General features: G+C 42.0%; 2 protein-coding genes across 10 annotated transcripts in view; one reads left to right on the forward strand and one right to left on the reverse strand.

The window, feature by feature from the left end:
- Rnf17 (ring finger protein 17) overlaps positions 1-11,021 on the forward strand; it is a 147,441-nt gene extending 136,420 nt beyond the window's left edge. For all 5 annotated transcript variants that reach the window (XM_013505511.1, XM_013505510.1, XM_013505513.1 and 2 more), the window contains 6 exons: positions 145-261; positions 3,724-3,892; positions 7,398-7,533; positions 9,121-9,310; positions 10,325-10,424; positions 10,842-11,021. In XM_013505511.1, the coding sequence (XP_013360965.1) occupies positions 145-261; positions 3,724-3,892; positions 7,398-7,533; positions 9,121-9,310; positions 10,325-10,423 (711 nt within the window). In that variant the 3' untranslated portion in view covers position 10,424; positions 10,842-11,021. The remainder of the gene's footprint in view (positions 1-144; positions 262-3,723; positions 3,893-7,397; positions 7,534-9,120; positions 9,311-10,324; positions 10,425-10,841) is intronic.
- A 2,595-nt stretch (positions 11,022-13,616) lies between these two features.
- The window catches only part of Cenpj (centromere protein J), a 64,741-nt gene continuing 56,486 nt past the window's right edge, over positions 13,617-21,871 (reverse strand). For all 5 annotated transcript variants that reach the window (XM_013505458.1, XM_013505459.1, XM_005406290.2 and 2 more), the window contains 6 exons: positions 18,746-18,810; positions 18,426-18,536; positions 17,034-17,174; positions 16,877-16,961; positions 16,680-16,800; positions 13,617-13,958 (listed from right to left, as the gene is read on the reverse strand). In XM_013505458.1, coding sequence (XP_013360912.1) covers positions 13,766-13,958; positions 16,680-16,800; positions 16,877-16,961; positions 17,034-17,174; positions 18,426-18,536; positions 18,746-18,810 — 716 coding nt within the window. In that variant the 3' untranslated portion in view covers positions 13,617-13,765. The remainder of the gene's footprint in view (positions 13,959-16,679; positions 16,801-16,876; positions 16,962-17,033; positions 17,175-18,425; positions 18,537-18,745; positions 18,811-21,871) is intronic.

A 21,871-nucleotide genomic window follows, 5' to 3' on the forward strand; every position in this document is an offset into this window, starting at 1 on the left:
TTTAGATCATTTTGTGATAATCATTACCTAGATGGGCTTGCTTTCTGCTAACTGAAAGTAAGTTGGCACCATAATGAATTTTTAGAACGTAGTCGATTTTTATAAATGTCCTTTTGAAATCTGAATTTCTTTGTGGTGTTTTAGGATTTGCTCTCGTCTGAAATGGAGACTCCTATTTTACAACCATATGTGTCTTCGTCTCTGCCTCCGCCAGAAGAACTGTATGCTGTCCAAGTGAAGCACATTGTCTCTCCTAATGAAGTATGTGTGCCATGCAAGTGATCGGCATCTGGGTCTTAAATACTAGGGTTGACTCTTCATTTCTCTGTCTTCTTGGATTGTAAATAATGGAAAATTGGTGACCTTCGTTGTTGATATTTTCTAATTGTTTTTTCGTGAGACAGGGTCTCACTAAGTTGCCTGCGTTGGCCTCAACTTACAATCCTTCTGCCTCAGCCTCTGCAGTACCTGGGATTACAGGCATTGCCGCTGTGCCTGATTTCCAGCGTTTGTTATGCTTCATGAGGCAGGTGTTTCTCTTTTATGTTTTATTAGTGCGTGTCTGCACTACATGCAGTCTGCAGTCCCCGTGGGGAATGGCTCTCGGCGAATGGTGCAGCTTGGCTCCTCTTCTAGTCCCCTTCCCCATCCCTCCCCGTGCCCTGCTCCTCCCTTTCATTCCCGCCCCCACTCCCCTTCTTGTTGACATTATTAATCTTAGCTCATGGTTATGACATGCGGTGGTCACATTCATTGCAGTTACTAGTGCTCTGTGTATGGCCCTTCCTCCCTCCCCTCTCCCTTCCTCCCCTTGGCCTCCTGGACCCCTTCCCCTCATCCCCTTCTACCCATCCTTAATCACTCTTTGTGTGCACTTGGGCTCACTCAGGTGACAGCTGCCGTGTGGCGTTTAAGTTTGTGAGTCTGGTTTATTTGAACAGATGTGCTGAAGCACCTGTGACCTTCCTCTTGTCATATGCCTTTGTTCACTGTTACGTTTACGCCCATTCCTTAGATTTTTGTGGTGAAACTTTCCTTCTATAAAATATTTTCATTTTTTATCTTTTATTAAATTTTTTACCTTTATGAAATCTTAAACGTCTCTCTCCCGTGGCTCTTCCTGCACTGAACTCTAATACTCTTCACCCTGCCCTGTTTTTCTGTACCACGTCCCACCTTCCTCTCCCTACAGAACGATGACTGGCTATCTGCTCCCCAGAGGTTGCTTCCATGAAGATGGGGTTTTGTCTGTGTTGTTCCTTGATATACCCCCAGACTGAGAATAGTGCCTGACATGCAGTAGTCATTTTCTACGTATATTGACTGACAGAATGAGTAGAGGCACTAAAGAAAATTTATTATATTCCTTGGCCAACAAAAATAGGAGGAAGTGACAAGTAGCATCCGCAGCTCCTTTCGCCTTCTATACATAAGCCAGTGTCTGGGAGGCAGGGAAGGACTTGTTCCCTAATTTCATCAGAGAGCGAGCACAGCAGTATACAGCTGTTGCTGGGTTTGTAAGTTTTTGTATTACCTGTTGTGCATAACAGTACCCAAAATTTAGTAGTATAGACAATACACGTGAGGTTCAGGAATCCAGGAGCTGCTTAATTAAATTTTTTTTTTTTTTTTAATTTTAAGGATAAAAGGAGGGAAACATTAACAGACATACAACATTTTACAACATATCACAAGCACAATACAGACAATACAGAGTTCCAAACAAAGTGGTAGGGAATTAACAATGGTGGTTGTATTACATATTGATATCTTCAAAGTGGCTTCTCATGAAAACAGATATAGACATGCAATACTGGTCAACCAAAGACTCATTGACAGTTTCTTTCAGCATAGAAACAGCAGATAGAAGAACAACCATGTTATCTATCCTGTATATACATACATACAAAATTTCTCCTTCTTTCCCTTCTCTTTTCCCACATCCCAGAAGCCCTTTACTCTTCGGTGGTTTCCTATCATTTCACAGTGTCTATCATACCTCCGAGTTTAACTTAACTCTTTCAAGTTTTACACTAGTGACACAATGCGGTGCTTGCACATGTATGTTTGATTTATTTCACTTATGAGTATGGTCTCTAGTTGTGACCATTTAAATATCAAGGCCTCGAGTTTATCTTTCTTTACAGCTGAGTAATATTCCATTATATAAAAGTACCATAATTTTCTTATCCAATCCTCGGTGGATGGACATTTGGGTTGCTTCCACATTTTAGCAATTACAAATTGTGCTGCTATGAACATAGGTGCACATATATCACTGTGATATGATGTTTTTAGATCTTCTGGGAAAATACCCAGCAGGGGGATAGCTGGGTTGAATGGGACCTCTAAACCTAGTTTTCAGAGGAATCTCCAAACTGATTTCCACAGTGGTTTCACCAGTCTGCATTCCCACCAGCAGTGGAGAAGGGTTCCTATTTCTCCACAGCCTCGCCAGCATTTGTTATTGGTTGATTTCTTAATGCTAGCCATTCTTACTGGGGTAAGGTGGAATCTCCCATTCAACTACCATCCACATACCTCACAGATCTTGAGAAAATATGCCTTAAATTCATCTGGAACCAGAAGAGACCCAGAATAGCAAAAGCAATCCTGGGCAACAAGGACAAGTCAGGTGGAATCACAATCCCTGACCTAAAATTATACTATAAAGCTACTGTCATAAAATCCACCTGGTACTGGCTAAAAAACAGGCCTGAGGATCAATGGAACAGACTGGAAGAAACAGACACAACCAAAAACACACTCAACCACCTAATCTTTGATAAAGGGGCCAATCAAACTCACTGGAAGAATGATAGCCTCTTTAATAAATGGTGCTGGAAAAATTGGCTCAATACCTGCCAAAAACTGAAAATAGACCCAAGCCTATCACCATGCACCAAACTCAAGTCAAAATGGTTCACAGATCTCAATATTAAACCAGAAACACTAAATCTATTGGAAGAGAAAGTAGGTAAAAACCTCGAAGACATAGGGGTAGGGAGAGAGTTCATGAATAAAAACCAAATTGCACGTGAAACACTTGAAAGAATCAACAACTGGGATCTCATCCTACTGAAAAGTTTCTGCACATCTAAAGAAATCACCAGCAGAGTCAAAAGAAAACCAACAAACTTGGAAAAAATTTTAGCTGATTGTCCCTCAGACAAAGGGCTTCTATCTAGAACATATAAAGAATTAAAAAATTTCAGCCCCTCCAAATTCAAAGACCCAATCCAAAAATGGGCAGTTGAGATGAACACACATTTCTCAGACAAGGAGATACAAACGGCAAATAAATATATGAGAAAATGTTCAACATCATTAGTCATTCGAGAAATGCAAATTAAAGCTGCTTAATTAAATTTAACTCAGGCTCACGAGGTCAAAGTGAAGGTGGCAGGGACTGTAGAAGCCACTTCCCAAGAAAGTCACTCATGTGACGCCCCCTGGGCCCTTCAGTGGACTGCACTGCTCTCTTCTCCAAGAGCGCCACAGGACAGAAACTGTCTGTCCCTTATGCTCTAGTCTCAGCGCTCACCCCTCGCTTCAGTGCTGTGCACTGGCCAGCCCAAGATCAGCGGGTGGTGTGTGGGAGGGGAGGCAGCAGAAGGGAGGCATCACTGGAGGCTGCCTGCCACAGTAATTCGCTCCACATACGTGAATGTTAGAAGTTACAGAATTTGGAAGTTTCTTTTTTCTTCCCTTTCGCCCACATAGGTGTACATTTGCCTTGATTCTATGGAAAACTGCGATCCATTTAACCATTATAGTAACACAAATGACAGTCAAGTTAGCTCGGAATCAGAATTGGAGAGCCTTGAAGAAGCATTGCAGAAGTTTAATAAGATTGTAAAGACGTTTCCTCCTCTGACAGATTTTAGAACAGGTATACTTTTTTTAATATTATACTTAGTGAAATTTTATTTTTGTTTTAATGGGCTGGGGAGGTTTGTTTATTTCTAATAGTAATGGATACTTTCCTCAAACTCGCTCTATATGCATGATTTCTTTGAATCCAAAAGATACCCTGGAGTAATGTTCGCCATTTTCTAAATTAAGAATGTGAACTAATAGACATTAAGTATCTCCTGGGGCACATTCATTTTCACCTTCCAAAAATCAGGATGTGTTAGGAAATTGACTGCATACCATGATTTTCTAAGCTTGAGGTTTTACTGCTTGTTCAACTTGTGAAAGTTGTCATTCAGACCTTAATGGCAGTAATTAATTACAAACCACCCTAAGCTGGTTGAGGTGGGGGCTCAGGCTATGTCTTGGTCTATGAGGAAAGATGAAATTCGTTTTTCCCCCTAGTGCATTCTTCCCACCTTTATGAAATATTTGTGATTCTTTTCTGAGGAAATGTTTCTAGTTGCTGGTATTGATAGTCCCTGAATACCTGAAGTACATGTACACTCTTAATCAATACATGATACACTGATATGTATTCTTATATTACTGTATACATCGAAAGATATGTTTAGCAAATTAAAAATACGCTAGTGTAATGTATTACCTGATTTTATTCCTTGAGTTTTCATTTTGTTTGGGGTTTTGGTTGTTTTGTTTCGTTTTGATTGTTTTGTTCTGTTTTTCTGAGACAGTCTCAGTAGGTAGTCGTCTTGCTCAGCCTCCTGAGTATTCAATTACGGGTGTGTGCCACCACACCCAACCTAAATGAAATTTTAATTGGTTGTGACCTGTTTTTAGCTCATAGTGTTATGATTCCCTCTGCTTGGAATGCCCCTCCCCCACGAGAATTTACACTCTGGTCAACTTTCCCTTGACTGCCTGTGTTCTGTGACGTCTCCGCACAGCAGGGTCACCTCCTCGCCTGCACCCACTCTCCAGCCCTCCTCAAAACAGCACTGTGAGCAAACGACTCCGTTGGTCACCAGCAGTTAGCAGTGCGCCTGGCACAAGTCGATGTCATAAATGTAAAAGGAGGGAGAGAATAAACGTATTATGAGGAGGGGCTTTTTGTACACTCAGATGTATAGTATAGAAGGAATATTTCCTTTCTCGTCTTTACTCCTATCTCAAAACCACACAATCTGTACATAATAGAATCTGTGGGTCTATACATACATTATTCGTGTGTTTTGTAGGTATGTTATGCTTCAGTAAGTTTTTAAAATTATGCATATGGTTAAATTCATTCATAGGTTGATTAAGGAATCTATATTGAAGGAAGGTTTTGTGGGTTAAAATGAAAATTAGGTGTTGGGGGTTTTAGATCGTATTTTGAGTAGACAAAATGTGAGCTGTTTTTAAGGCTAGAAAAGTAAAAGTTGGAAGAGACTGTTGATAGTGATTCAGTTATTTACTATGTAGAACAGTTCTTTCAGATGAGATTCCTGTTCTTTTTTTTTCACATAAGGAAGCATTTATTTGTGGTTGAAGAAGAAATCATACAGGGGCTGGGGATTTAGCTCAGCGGCACAGCGCCTGCCTGGCAAGCACAAGGTCGTGAGTTTGATTCCCGGTACCGGCAAAAAAAACAAAACAAAACAAAAAAAAGACGAAACCATACAAATAAAATCTGTATAAACACAAATCCACATTGAGTCATAACACACCAAAGGACAAAGTAAAAGCAAAACTAGCATAACAGAAGACCAGTCTTTAATGTTTTCCTGCAAGATGGATTTCTTTAGCATCTCCTGTTTTCTCCAATATCCTCCGCTTTATTATAGCTGGTAATTATTCTGATGACTGACCCACGAGACACCATGCCATAAGTGCTGTACTGACTACTGTAGTCTTCATATCCTGTCCATAGCCACAGTCCTTGTAGTTACAGCCAGTATAATATCTGCTGTAGCCACTATAGTTTTTACGATCATCATAGGCAGTATTGGAATTTCCATATCCTTGATCATAATAGTTATTAAATCTTTTGTTCCAACTTTTCTGTTGATGAGTTTATATTTTCAAGAGGTAACTAATAAAAATTCATTTGAGGGGTTAGGAGTATATTGATGGATTCCAATCACCCAAAAAATGTAAATTTTTAAAATATCATTTGAAATAAAAATGTTAGCAGCATATAGTATTTCACTTACGCATTTCTCTTGCAGAATTACGTAGATTTTGATGATATGAGAGGGGAAAGGGAACAGTGTACAATAAGACATGAAACTGAGCCATATTCCATCTAGAATTTAGCAGGTTGTGAAGAGAAGGGAGCCATATTCCACCTGGAATTTAGCAGGTTGTGAAGAGAAGGGAAATATATACTATATTGCTTTGCACAGTTCTGCTCACCATTCATTAGCACTTTTTACTGAGCCCCTGCTTGTACAAGGTAACCATGTTAGAAATATAAACCACAGTTCTTGAAAGCAAGTGGGCAGAGAAGAGACAGGTAAACCAAGTACAGCTCAGTGAAGGGAGATGCTGAACACCACTGGGTCACAGAGAAAGCGGTGCTTTGTTAGCGGCCAGGGTTTTATATAAGGTTTTATTGGAGCTGAGCTTTGAAAGAAGAGAGATGTTAATCGTAAAACAGAAAGGCTCAGGAGAACATTTTAAATAGAGGAACAGACACAATAAATAGAGGCATTAAGCTTTCGTTATTACTTACAAAAAAACATAATAACATTTTTTAGTGAACAAAGATAAACAATTTGTATAAGTGAAACAAATCAGCATATATATTGAAATGGTTTAAAAACAATGAAATATGTAATTTGGGAAGGTATTTGAACTCCCTGCTTCCTGTTTATCTCTTGTATCTCTCTCCTTCCCCTCTCTCCATAGTGTTTCTCAGATAAGAGAAACCATGTGATATTTGAGTGTGTCTGACTTACTTCACTTAACATGATGTTCTCAGGTTTCTCCCTTTATCTACAAATGCCTCAGCTGTGTTTTTCTTCGTGACAGCATAGTACTCGATCGTGTGTAAACACCACGCTTTCCTTACCCAGCGTGACTGTTTTAAGGAATTGTGTCGCGGGAATTCATGGAGACGATGCAGTGTTAAGGAGTTGGTACCGCAGTTAAGATGCCACTGAATAATTTTAAATAAGAGCAGCGTGCCTGGATTTTTAAAATTTAACACTGGTGGTTTTGCAGAGAGTGGGTTAGAAGAGGACAGAATGAAAGGCAGATGCTGCAGATACTTAGTGTCCTCTGCAGGTGATGATCCCAGGGAGGCCGGAATCTGGAAGGTGGGGCTGGTGGCGGAGGGCTCACGGCCACGGAAGTAGGAACTGTGACTGGCAAAGTGCCTCCAACGGTAAATGCTCAGGGTCAGTAAAGAACTGCTCAGTATTAATTTTGGTTGTTGAATATATGATTATTACATTGACATCTTTGTATTTTTCTACATTAGAAGACTTTTTTAAAAAGATAATTTTATTATCTTTTCCCCTTTTCTGCCTTTCTAGAAATGCCTTGCCTTGCAGAATATGCTGATGGCTTATGGTATAGAGCAAAAATTGTTTCCATTAAAGAATTTAATCCTTTATCTGTCCTGGTACAATTTGTTGATTATGGATCAACTGAAAAGTTAACACTAAACAGGTAAAAGAAAAGGTCACCTGAATAAGGCTTCTAAGTTCTGTTTTAGCATTTTTTCCCCTTTACTAGGAAAATTTTTACCTCTTTTAAAAGAAAAAGGTTATTTTAAAGCTCTTTATCAATTAGGGATTTTTAAATCTAGACCTTTTGCAAGAAAACCTACATAAAATTTGCCATTTTAACTAAACTGTACGCTTGACTTTTAAGTACATTTGCAGTGTTGCACAACTATCACCACTTCCCGTCTGCAGAACCGTTTCATCAACATGTTCTGGTGGGGTTGTAATTTGTCTGTCTCGCTGCCCCATGGGACAGTCCCATGGGGGTTCAACCTGGCAGGAATGTGTTAATCTGAATAGAAACCTGGTACCTTTTTTTTTTTTTTTTTTTTTTTTTACTTTTTGAGACAGGGTCTCGCTCTGCACTTCAGGCTAGTGTTGAGCTCACTTTGTAGCCCAGGCTGGCCTCGAACTCACAACGATCCTCCAGCCTCAGCCTCCCGAGTGCTGGGATTACAGGCGTGCACCACCACGCCAAGCTAACCTGGTACCCTTTAAACAGCCCTATCTTCTGTTTTCTGTCTCTACAAAGTTTTGTATTGTAGGTACCTCATATATAAGTAAAATCATGCAGTAGCCATGCCTTTGTAGCTGGATTATTTCACTTAGCCCATTTCCAAGATGCACCCATGTCATAAGATGTTCTGGAATGTCCTTCCTCTTTAAGAAGGATCATAATCTTTTCTTATGCATAGACGTCATGTTTACCCACAGTGATGCCTTTTGCCTAATGTAAGCACTACTCCTAGGAACACGCACATGTAAATTTCTCCTAGAGACCCTGCTTTCAGTTATTTTGGGCATAACCCCAGACAAGAAATTGCTGGATCATATATTCCATTTCTAGTTTTCTTAATATGTTTTCTATAGTGGCTGCACCACTTCACAGTCCCACCAGCAGTGCCTGAGGTTCCAGCTTTCCACTCCATGACAGCAGTTGTTTTGCTTTCTCGGAGTGGGGGAGTTCCTTGATAGGAGCCTTCCTAATGGGTGTACAGTGGTATCTCATTGCAAATTTGATTTACACTCCCTAATGACCGTGATGTTGAGCATCTTGGCACAAGTTTTTCTTACCCCTTATATATCATCTTTGGAGAAATGTCCATTTCTATATGTATTTTCTCTCATCTGCAGGCTGCCTTTTCAGTCTGTCAGCTGTCTTTTAAGGTACAGAAGTTTTTAATTTTAAAGTCCATTTCATCTGATTGTTAGTTGGCTGCGTTTTTGGTATCACAACCCAAATAATCATTCCAAAGTCCATCATGAAGTCCTTCCCTTGTTTTCTTGTAAGAGCTTAAATTATAAAAAAATTTGAGCTGGGCGTGGTGGCGCATGCCTGTAATCCCAGCACTCGGGAGGCTGAGGCAGGAGGAGGATCACTGCAAGTTTGAGACCAGCCTGAGCTACAAAGTGAGCTCAAGGCCAGCCTGAATTGCATAGTGAGGCCCTGTTTTAAAAAGACAAAAAAAAAAAAAGAAAAGAAAATTTGAATTGACATGCTAAACATTTTAAGAATTTCTTTTTGTGACAGACTGCGTCAAATTCCTTTTCATCTTATGCAGTATCCTGCCCGTGCCATAAAGGTTCTCTTGGCAGGGTTTAAACCTCCCTTAAGAGACACGGGAAAGACAAGAATACCATACTGTCCCAAGTGGAGCATGGAGGCTTTGTGGACTATGATAGACTGTCTTCAAGGAAAACAGCTTTATGCTTCTTCCATGGTAAATGGTGTTAATTATCCAAAATCCTCTTACAGATATTTCCACAGTACCTGTTAGCTTAAAAGTGCGATGTGCCTATGCAACTCTCCAAGGAAAAAAATGTAGTAAAACACATAAAGCTATGTATACTATTGGAACAAATTTTAAAGCTATTAAAAGTGTTTTAATTTATATTTAACAAACTGTATTAGCCCCAGGCTGATAATGGGATTAAAATGATCAAGATATGCATTGTACTGGGTGTGGTGGTGCGCACTGGTAATCTTAGCACTGGGGAGGCTGAGGCAGGGGATCGCCATGAGTTCAAGGTCAGTCTGGGCTACATAGTTCAAGATCAGCCTGAACTACATAGCAAGACCCTGTCTCAAAACAAAAAATAAAACAAAAAAGAACAATAAAAAGATGTGCATTGTATAGTCAAAGAACTTGTAAATCAATGGAGGGAAACAAACACTGAACACTACACAAGGTAGAATTTAGTATTATAATAGAGGTACAGCTACCTTTGGGAGGTGTAGGGAGTGAAAGAAGGAATGATTATCTGCATCTTAGTTGAGCAGTTTCTTTGTAGGCACTGAAATGACTAAGCTGCAAGTGTCATCTGAGCTGCATCCTGAAAGATGAGTAGGAAAGACCAGGGCAGGAGTTTCGATCATAGAAAGGCTTGAATGGTAATGTGAGAGAACCTGTATCAAAACCCCCGGTGGTGCTTAAACCTTCTTCTTCCAAAACTTAGCATGTGTGGAATGTGAATAAACTTTTAACAAGGATGATGATACTAAATAAAGCCCACTGGCTCTACCCAGGAGAACTTTGATATTTAATTACAGTTTAGAGTGAAACAAATGAGATTTAGCAGGAAGGCATCCCAGGTGCCCCTTGGAAATAGAGTATAAATTAGAAATAAATCTAGAGAATGCCTTTTCCCTTTAGTGTGAGTGGCCAGATATAGGAGGGAAAGGGTGACAAAGACATAATTAGGTTTTCTTGGTAAACTGTATCTTTCAATTCTAGGCTGAGGCACCAGAACAGACGGTAACCTTATATGAAGATGAACAGTACCCAGTCCATATGCCCTTAGTGGAAATGGGGCTTGCAGACAGAGATGAATGATGTAAGTATACGTCCTTGTCCACTCTTCTGGTTACCGCAGAGAGCAACACTAAATAAAAGCACCTGGGAATTTTCTTGATTTTTCCAAGGGATGACCACAAAGCTCTACAAGAATCTTCCAGATTTCTTCTCGGGCCCTTCTCACTGCTCGAGCGAACAGTATCAAAGAGAATGCTGGAAGTGGCTTTTGTGACTGTCTAGTACCGAACGGGGGAGCGGGACGGGGCACCATGAGTAACTGAGGCACACGAATGTGTGGTACGCGGTAGAACTGCTCAGCAGTCAGCAGTCTAACAGTCACCGGAGCACTGGGGTAATCAGATGTGTCTTACTCATTCACGCAGTTCTAACCAGTGACTCAGCAACTAGGGAACATTAAGCAAAGTAATGCTTCCTAAGTAACGTAATTGTTTTTCAGGTACACACAGCACAGCGTCTGTAGCAGCCCAGGAGAAGTATGCTACGTTTAGACCCTTCGACTGTTTTCCTGACCTGTTCTACAATGGTGCTGTTCTTTTCCTCCCTAATTCTTATATGTTGAACTGTTAAGACTGTTGTGAGAAACACCAGAATAGTAATAAATATTTGCTTTCAAACATTTTTGTTCTATTTGGCTGTGTTTTCAAAATGAAATAGGTGAGGCACGTTTTGTTCATTTTGGCAGTACTGGAGATTGAACCAGGGCGCTCACACAAAGCTGCATCCCCACCTCCTTTGTACTTTGAGTTGGGCTCAAACTTGCAATCCTGTCTCAGCCTCCCAAAGTGCTTGGATTACAGACCTGTGTTACCAGGCCCAGCTTAACTCATAAGTAATGATCTGGCTTATGAACTGGTACTTCATGAATTTCCCAGAGAAATGTAAAAGAAATGTGGGGGTGGGGGGAGACTAAAAATGACAAGTCCAGTTTGGTGAGGAAATTAGTTAATTACAGGTTCCGGACAGCAGTGAATGACTAGCAGACTGCGGCACTACCAAAGCTGCGAACCCCCCGTGTGAAATCACTGCTGTTACACAGTATTACCCAAAACTAGGGTCAAAAGCAGTAAGGGTCCTTGGGAAAAGCTGTGTTCTCTGCTTTCATTCACCCCTACTGGGGAACGCCGCTGGTCTTAGGAAGCACTGTGTAGCCACAGTGGTGGGTGACCTCATGTTGCAGTTGGCACATGCTGGTGGGGTCCCTGAGAGATGGAGTTGCTCTGGCTGGGGTTTTGTTGCAGTTTGTTTTTGTTTTTGATTTTGTTTTTGTTTTTGTTTTGTCTTTTTGAGACAGGATCTCGCTATGCAGTTCAGGCTGGCCTGGAACTCACTTTGTAGCCCAGGATGGTCTTGAACTCAACAATCCTCCTGTCTCAGCCTCCAGAGTGCTGGGATTACAGGTGTGCGCCACCACGCCTGGCTCTGGCTGGTGTTTGGAGGACAGTTCTCACCAGGCAGCTGCCACAAAGGCCTGCGGTGCTCCGCCACACCATGTTCTGCCCCTGCCTTACACAGTAGTTACGCTTGCACAGGTCTGTGTACTTTTGCTACATATAAATGCCTCCTCAGGTAATACAGGGGTATGTGCATCTTTAACTGTGTGAGGTTCCAGTTTCCCTGTGTTGGTGTGTATAGCTCTTTCTCACCAGTGTATAATGTTATTTAGGTAGTTACCAGTTTTTTTCTCAATTACAAGTATTCTATAGGGCCCTTATATACGCGACTTTCCTGTATCTACATATTTATGTATATACACACGTATATGTGCATGTTCATGGGATAATTACTTTCTGCAGAGTAGTCAGCAGTTCACTACCAGTTGTTTGAGTTGCTTACTAGCATGTGATGTAACTAGACCAGTGTCAAACTAGTGCCAGATTCAGACACTGGTATAAATGATGTCTCACTGTTTTAATTAGCTGGTGAATGTCTGTCACTTTGCTTGTTGATATACTTTTCCTGTTGCTTGTAGTTTTATTTTTTGTAGGGCTTCTGTATATTCATTCTGGAAAGTAAACCTTCATCATGATGTCTTTTCCTGGTCTATAGCTTACCTTTCTCTTCTTTGTAGTATATTTTGACTTGTCCAGTTACGTATCACTTGTCTTCTAAGGTTTGTTTTGTGTCTTATTTAAAAATCTTACCCTATCCTGAGGTATATGTAATTCCTTATTTTCTTTGAAAAGTATTAAAGTTTTGTTTTTTGTATTCAGTTCTTAAATCACATGGAATTGCTAACTTGTTCATTGAGTCCCTATAAATTCTTGTTGCCCTAATCATTAAATTTACAGTCAGTGGCCTGCCCTTCTTTCAAGGACACCTCACTTCTGTCAGCCAGGAGCCTTATGGGTGAGAACGTCAAGGTACCTGTGGGCAGACCATTGGTTAACCCCAGCTAATCACTGTTTGTGCCCAATTTGCTCTGCAACAAGTTATTCAATCAGCCTTGTTATAAATTTTCTTTTCCTTTTTTTTTTTTTTTTGCACTGAGAATCAAATTTAGGACCTTCCATTTGCCAAGCAGGCACTATGCCACTGAGCTATATATCCCTGGCCCCTGTTACAACTTTTCTCCTAGGATTATTACCTAGTACTACCTGTAGCACCGTTTGAATTCTTTGTATTTATTCATTTTGGTAACACTTGGGGGCCCCAAGGGAGGCTGTCAAGGGTGAGGTCCCGAGACATCAGCAACAGCAGGCAGCATGCAGCAGAACGGAGCACCAGAGTTGCCTGCATCTTCACTGTGTAATTCTTATACAGGTTATCTCATATTTACATGCTTACACAGGCTGTAGCCTGTGCTAAATGATGGTTACATAACTGCATTCCACCGTGTGCCTGCACTAGACAAGCAGGGTCACATCCTCAGGCGTCCTTGACGCCCCTGAGCTTTGAAGCAGTCTGAGTGGGTCCCCATACCACTACAGCAGATTGACGCATCAACTCTACACAGTAGTTTTGGCTAGAGTAACAGTCTCTTACTCCCTGAGTACCTGTCCATGCAAGTGCAAGTTCCATGGCTAAGAGGTTATGGGATAGCTGAGATGTACTCCTTGGTTTTCATAACCATCTCCAACCAAAAACACATTATTTTAAAATTGTACACAGTTTATAATAATAATGCATTCCTTAATCTAACTGTAAAGAAACAGAAGAGGTGACTTATAAATGAATGCCATCCTTGTGTATTTCAAAAACAGAAAAACAAAGCTTTTTCAGTCAGCCTTTATTTTAGAATCCACCTTTGTTGCCATTTAGATACACAGAGCCTGTGTAAATTAAACAGAATCCACAGGAAATGTACATGTTCTAAACAGGAAGATCAGGCAGTGTGAGTTGAGCGTTGGTCACACTGGAGCATTACAGTTCTGTGTCCACGAGAACATTCCCATCTTTGTCCTTAACTCTTACTCGACCAGACGCGTACTTTGTCTCTTGATGACCGTCTGCATACACAGTTTTAACAGTGCCATCTGGATATTCCCGACTCTTGAACTGTGCAGTGTGAAGTTCTCTTTGGCCATTATTAAATTCTATGATTTTGTTGCCATCACTGTAAAATTTAAAGTAGAATTTAATTTCTTAAAAATTATGACGTATGCCAGGCCTGGTGGCATATACCTGTAATCCCAGCACTCGGGAGGCTGCAGCAGGAGAATCACTGTGAGTTTGAAGCCAGCCTGGGCTATATAAGCGAGTTCAAAGCCAGGCTGCACTACATAGGGAGACCCTGTCTCAAAAAAATAGAGGTATGAAGTAGGGTTGGGGGCATAACTAAGTGGTAGAGCGCTTGCCTACCGTAGGTTAGACCCTGGGTTCAATCTCCAGCACTGGGGGAGAAAAATACGGTAGCACACACCCGTAAAATCCTGGTCCTCTGGGAGGCTAACTCAGGAGGATCCCAAGTCTAGAGCCCAGGCTTGGCAACTTAAACGTCGTCTTGAAATATTTTTTCAATTTTTTTTTGAGTACACATTTGCAGTACTTAATGACTACATTCTGACTACATTCCCTGTGGGGACTGGGTCTGCGTACCTAACACATCCCAATTCTTTTGTCGGCTGGGGATTTAGCTCAGTGGCAAAAGCGCCTGCCTGGCAAGCGCAAGGTCGTGAGTTCAATTCCTGGTACCAGAAGAAAAACAAAACAAACAAACCAATTCTTTTGTCATCCCTTCCCTCCCCAATCCATCTCTTGGTCCCCTTCCTTTTTGTAAAAGATACAGAGAGAGAGTCAGAGTCTTGCTGAAGTACACCAGTCCAGGCTGGCCTCAAACTCACCACTCCTCCTACCTCAGCCTCCTGAGTGCTGGGGTTATAGGCATGTACCACCACGCCCAGGTTCTTGTATCTTTTATTTTGGTCTTTTTTTACATGTACCTAATTTATTTGACTTAACATTGTGGTCTCACAAAATACTTTTTAATGGGAGGGTTGGATATAAAAGTTCAGCGTGAATGAAGGCCCTAGGTTCAATCCCCAGTATCTAAGAAAGTAGGTCACTGTATTAAAATCCAGCTACTTCTGGGTTTGTTTTTGTGCTTTTGTTTGGGCCCCCTTTTCACTATGTTAAAAACTATCTGAATGTTTGCTCTATATCACATGTGGAAAAGAGCTGTATCCTGGGAAGGGCATGAGCAGACTCAGGATGTGTTTTAAAGAATGAAAGGAAAAGGCAGAATATGAAAAGGTTAAGTAACACACTGATTGCTTGACGTGCCTGTGGGATATTCAAGCTGAACTCCCAGACACAAGTCTAATGAGAAAAGGGCTGGTTCTGCATCACCTGGGAACCTGTTGGAAATGCACATCACTAAGCGTACATCTCAACAATCCAGGTGACTTTAACACACATGGAAGCATATAAAAACTACTAGCACAAGTCAAAAATTCCAAAGCAAGCCTGAATCAAGTAGTACCTGAGATTTACCTGAGAAAAACTGAGAAAAGACTGGTGGATGGGTATATGGAGCTATTCATGTTATTTTCTCTACTTTTTAATTATACAAAATTTTAAATGTGAGAGTAAAAACTCAACATTTTTCTGATATCACTCCAAGTATTTTATATATAATTTCCCCCTAATTTTAGATCAAACTGCTGTGGTTTTTTTTGTGTGGTTTTGTTTCGTTTTTTGAAACAGGGTCACACTCTGTGGTTTAGGCTGGCCTTGAACTCACTATGTAACCCAGGTTGGCCTTGCACTCACGGTGATCCTCTTGCCTCAACCTCCTGAGTGCTGGAATTAGAGGTGTGCGCTACTACACCTGGCCAAACTGCTATTTCTTTACTTAAGCACTAGGTTAAAAATTCCAGGCCATGTTAAGGGAAAAAAACACTACATTCACCATAAAAAATTTCTATATTACCTGAATTTAATGTTTTTACCCATTTTTCTTGCCAAATTTGCATCACAGAATTTGGTTCAGTTAAGTGCATCTAAGATGTGTTACTTGTATTCAGATTAATGGTACTTAATTGTCACAGTCCAGGAAGGGAGCAGTGAAAACTGAAAACAAGCCACTAGATTTGGCAAAGCTTCATTAAAATGGTGGAGATGAGAAGCTCTTTATCATTAGCATGGATTGTGCAGCCAGTGCAAAACTTAACAAACTTCAGCCGGGTGTTGTGGCCCACACCTATAATCCCAGCACTCTAAACATCTAGCACGAGATCACCAGTTCAAGCCCAGCCCGGGAACTCAGTGACCCGGTGAGACCTTGTCTCAAAAAAAAAAGAACAAGGGCTGCGCATGTGACTCAGTGGGAAAACCCTGGGTTCAAGCCCCAGTGCCAATCAATTAATCAAACTAAATAAATAACAGACTGCCTGCCTTGTTCCGGTCTTATTCACTGTTTTAAAATTCACCCACTTGGGCTGGGGATTTAGCTCAGCGGCAAAGCGCCTGCCTGGCAAGCACAAGGTCGTGAGTTCGGTTCCCGGTACAGGAGAAAAACCAAAAAAAAAAGAAAAAAAAAAAAAATTCACCCACTTACTTCTGAACAAATACTTGCCATTCCCACTCCCCTTCGCTGGAGTGCTGTGCAGACTCCCCTTAAATCCCTAGGCTAAATACTGACTCTGCTATCGCATAGGTTCTAAATTCACGCTGTTAAATGCACCTCACCTGTTCTCGGTCTTTGTTCACTTCTGAACTCACTGAAATTTCAAGTGACTCATACCCAAAGCTTTTTACATTTTTAACAATTCAGCTGGTAATCAGAGCTGAACCACAGACACTGGAAAACCTCAAAGCAGATTTAGCAGGTCCATACCGTTGCACTCTGACAACTGTGCCGTCAGGAAAGATGCTTTCTTCTTGGCCATCAGCAAATAAGTTTTTAACGGTCTGGTCAGGAAATGTGATTTCTTTTCTTCCATCCGGGAAATGTTTTTCTATTTAAAAAAGGTCACTGTAAATACTTTTAAAGGAAGGAAAGAACTGATCGAGGGAGGCAGAGCAAGTGTGTACCTATCTGTCCGTTTGAGAAGTGCAGAACTTCAAGTCCTTCGGGGTACGTGGTGTGAGTAGTCTGGGCGGCAGCGTAGTAGTAGACCTGTGAAGACACACGTCAGGGCGCCACTCTCCCAAGGCGGGCTACTGAGAAGAAATGCACCAGGCAACATACCACTCTGTCATCTGGCATGACCTGCTTCACGTCGCCATTGAAGAAAGTGACAGTGACGCTCCTCCCGTCCGTGCTCACTTCTTTCTGAGTTCCATTAGGAAACAGTATAACCCGGTTCCCACTCTTATAAACTTTTTCCACCTAAAAAAGACACAAGAATATGAGTGAGCAGGAGTTCTTCCTGAATCACATAATCAAGCCAGGCCAAGTCCTGAGTACTTCCTTTGAAATTTTTTCATAATAAAAAAGAAAATACTCTCTCAAAAGGAGAGAAGATCCATTATTTCAGTAGGGGCTATAAACTGGTGATTTTTAACAATTTGCTTATTGCTTTTCTCTCTACTGGCTGGAATTCATCTGAAACAGAAAACCTTTCCTCTTCGATGATTTGTTGCCACAGAGGACACTCAGGGAAAGCCTGGCTGCCTCATTTAAACATTATTCTCCCTTCTCTCCTTCCACAGGCCTGTAATTGCTATTAAAATGAGTAGATAAAGGTATCTGAAGAGCAGATCCTCCGTAAATCTAAGGAACAAAGCCCTTATCACCTCCTCCTAACAAACCCAGCTTTTGTCCCTTCCCCTTTCCCTTTGCACGGGACACCCAGCGAGGCCGTTTTCCCAAACGCTTTCCTAAGTGGGCTGGAGATGGGAGGCCGCTGTCCTAGGACCGAGACAAGAAAGGCTTACAGAAGAGGGTCAGAAGCAGCTATGGAGGCTTTAAGCTCTGTCTGCCTCAAGAACCAGTTGCACTGTAATCCACTCTTTACACTGGTAAACTACCAATGGTAAGAAGTGATGTTCGCGGTGCAAAGGTTCAAGTCCCACACTGCTCAAGTAAGGCCCCGCTGACATCAAGGTGCTCTCTGAGACCACAATGGCAGTGCGTTACTCTTGGGCTTGCGGTGATGCTAACAATCTTCACTGGTGGCCATGTACAGGTACAGAACACACAACTATGTAAAGCGCATAGTACTTGAGAGCAGCTGTTAACTGGCCCATGCACTTTCTACACCATACTTTTTATTTTAAAAATTCTGTGAGCAGAAGCCATGCTTCACCGGCACCAGCCTTGTACATCTTGTACTCGCTACATTTCTTGACAGTGAGTACATCAAGATCTCCTAGTCTTGTTCCTGACTCGTTTGTGGTCTTTCCTTTATCAGGGAAGGTAAGCAGGTGCACGGTAGGTAGGCAGACAGGTAGCAAGCAAGCACACACTATGTGTGTCCTGGGCTACACCGTCACTCTGCATTGCTCACGCCATGACACACTTACCCAACACTGACTCTCACACGCACGCCTCCCTGTTAAGCAGCATATGACCACACCTTAAGCATTTCCACCCTACTTTAGCCCACATTCATTTTTTACATTAAAAAAAAAAATCCACCTTTCCATCAGGATGATTGATTTCTTCCTGAATGTCTTCTTTTTCTTCCTTCTTTTTATATTCAAGATCTAGAAAGTTGACTGGTTCAAGTGGCTCCCTGGGCACGGCAGCCTGGAAGACAAGACATTAGAGCAGTTAAAACCTATACTTACTTCCTAAGGACAGATCCTAACTTGGTAAGTTTCTAGGACTGGGTTTGGTATCACACAGAAAACATTTATAATCTTAAAAGCATCCTTTATACATGGTTTACACACAGCAAATCAATTTCAAGCCTGAGTCATCTACACTTGAATATACAGAAATATAAAAATATTTACTTGTCCTTTATCTGAGCTGCCTACATCCTGAGGAGGTACAGACTTGGATCTTCGAGATGGATTCCCTGTCAGAATATAATTGTAAAAGTTAGGTTCAATATTATAAAATATAATTTAAAATGTTGAACTTTTAAAAATTACTAGTATAGTTAAACATTTCCTTTATGAACTTAAATGCCCTTTCTCTTTTAATTAAGCAGATCTTACTATTTTTCTTTAATAGTTTGTATGAGTTCTCCATTCTATAAATTTAAATATTTATACAAGTACTTAGGTTCTCCATGACCAAGGCAGACAAAGACAGTATCAAATACAGTTTGATATTTTCAGTTTTTATTCAGAGACAAACAAGGGCTCAAATAACTTGAGACCCAACGGTATTCTGGAGACAGTCACAAAAAACATTAAGAGACTGCAGTGAGATACAGATAAAAGAGGCATCTAAGAATACACTGAGTGTTTAGCTTAACCAGACAACTAGGTATTCAGTTAAAACCTAAGTGTCCTAGAGGCTGTGCCCTGTTATGACCAGCACACCAATCAGGTCCTGTAGCCCACACACTATTAAAATAAGTTCACACATGCCACCAGTAACGTTAAGAAACATGGACGTGCTTATACTTTCTGTGTATATGCTAGTGAGTCATACTGTAAACATTCCCAACTCTGAAGGGCTTTCATCAATTCCCAGAATCTGACTTGCGTATTAGAGAGGACAAAGGATGCTGAATGCCAAGCAGAAAGGCCTGGAGAAGAACAGAGGCGGAGGCCGCCACACCTGCAAGGGGCTGCGGGCACCAATGGAAACCGCGCTCCTGGGGTGTGGGCCTCAAACTGCCAGGTGTCAGCCAGTTCCTACAGCTCAACGTGATGGGTCCTGAAAACACCAACAGGAGACGGACTGCTGCGGGCAGTGGTAGGAACGGTGAGGACAAAAGAAAGAAGGAACTAGGGGCAACTGGGAGGTTCGGCTGGAGCCCGGGTGTGCAGGGTGGTCAGGCTTTGGGCAACGGGAGTGCTCTGTTCAGAGAGGACACAGAGAACAGCCTCCAGCTCTCGGGGCCTGTGTGTAAAGTGCTCCCATCGTCTCCAGAGACCAGACTAATATTCCCACTTGATACATGAGCAAGCTGAGGCTGCGAGGATGAACAATGGAGTCAACCAGTAACAGGCAGGAGCAGGAGCAAGCCCTGTCAGTTCATCACACAGCAAGTGCACTTCTCAGGCTCACCATGAACACTAACTTGAACCCTCAGAAGTACCCACAGCTCGGCAGAGCAAGCATAAGCAGAAACAGGCACTGGCTCCGGGGCAGGCTTGCTGTCTGCAAGACCGTGAGGACTTCCGCTGACACAAGAGCAGGAAAGGAGAACTGGGTAACGGAGCCAACAGATCTCACAGGGTAGGTATGCAGGAAGACTTAAACACTACCAGGCGCCGGGGCAATGGCGCACCCTGGAATCCCTGTACTCTGGGAGGCTGAGCGAAGAGAACCACAAATTCAAACCCAGCCTGAGGAACTTAGGGCACCCTGTCCAAAAAAATAAAAAGGACTCGATACAGCCCAGTGCAAAGGCCCTGGGTTCAATCCCGGAGTACCTCAAAAACAACCAAATACAGTACCATGAAGGAGAAACCTGAAATTCAGTTACGTTAAAGTGAGAATGTAGATTATCAAAAGACACTGCAGGAAGTAAAAACATGCCAGGTATAGTGGCACAGGGCTGTTTAATTCTAGCACTCAAGGCTGCGGTAGGAGCGTGAGTTTCAGGTCAGCCTGGACAACTTGGAGAACCTCACTCTAGAAAGACAAGCCACACACTGCAAGAAGATACTACATCTGTGATACATTCAGCTGTGAGAATAGCAAGAGGAAACCTCTTGTAAATCGATAAAGAAAAAGACAAACCCACAGGACAGTGGGTAAAAACCTGAACAAGCTTCTTCCTTGAAAGACATCTAGACAGCTACTAAGCAGAGACAACTGTTTGATATTTAATAATCAGGAAAATGCAAGTTAATATTCTAGTAATACACTGTTACTCCCCTATGTGCCTGGCCAAAATTTAACAAAACAAGTGCTTCATGACTACTAAGAGTATGTATCATTTTGAAAAATATTTTGGCAAAATTTACTAGCATTAAAATGTATTTAAACCAAGCACAGAGGAGTCACGCTTATAATCCCAGCACTCTGGGAGGGTTAAGGCCAGAGGATCACAGGAACACAAGTTCAAGCCCAGCCCAGGCTACGTAATGAGAGCTTGTCTCTGAAAGGGGGTGGGTGGCAGGGGATGTGGTTCAGCGAGAAGACCCTGGCTTCCATCCTCAGTCCTGAGAGCAAATTCACACCAAGTCCCCCATTATTCCACCCCAAGGTGGGTGACTAGGGAAATGCAGGTACCAGCAACAGCCAAGAATGCTCACTGCATCACTGCTTACCACCCCCAAACGCGATGAGAGTACACCTACTGACAGAAAGTGACTACACTGCAGTACACTCAAAAGCGAATGCCGAGCCAGGGATGTAGCTCAGTGGCGTAAGTGCTTGCCTGGCAAGCCTGAGGTCATGAGTTCGATTCCCAGTACCAAAAAAAAAAAGCGAATGCCACCTTGCACTGACAGTTAGGAAGTGAGGGCTACAGCTCCAATCTCCGCAACATGCTGTTCAGTGAAAGGCTGCAAATGACCACACACACAGACTCCAGTGGGGACGCTGCCACACAGGGACAGGCCTCGGGCTGCCCCACGGGAGCTGACGCTGCAGGGAGAGGGGCAAGATGGGGGGACAGTGAGAGCAAAACACAAAGCACCTGTAAGACGGGTAAATTCAGTATTAAAAATATACGAAGAACAGAAACCAAAAAGCTAAACCCGGACTGAAAGAAAATCTTGGCTGTGCTTATAAGTGACGAAGTACTAATATGTGAACAACTAACTTCAATAAGGAGTTACACGCTTAGAATTTTAAATGGACAAAGCCTAAAAGGCAGTTCACAAAAAAGAATCTCTGCCAGGCGTGGTAGAGCCCACCTGTAATCCTAGCACTTGGGAGGCTGAGACAGGAGAATCACCTAAGTTCAAGACCAGCCTGGGCTACCCAGTGAGCTCAGAAGGCCACACTAA

The sequence above is a fragment of the Chinchilla lanigera genome, unplaced genomic scaffold, assembly GCF_000276665.1.
Source record: "Chinchilla lanigera isolate Chin_1 unplaced genomic scaffold, ChiLan1.0 scaffold00096, whole genome shotgun sequence".
NCBI lineage: Eukaryota > Metazoa > Chordata > Mammalia > Rodentia > Chinchillidae > Chinchilla > Chinchilla lanigera.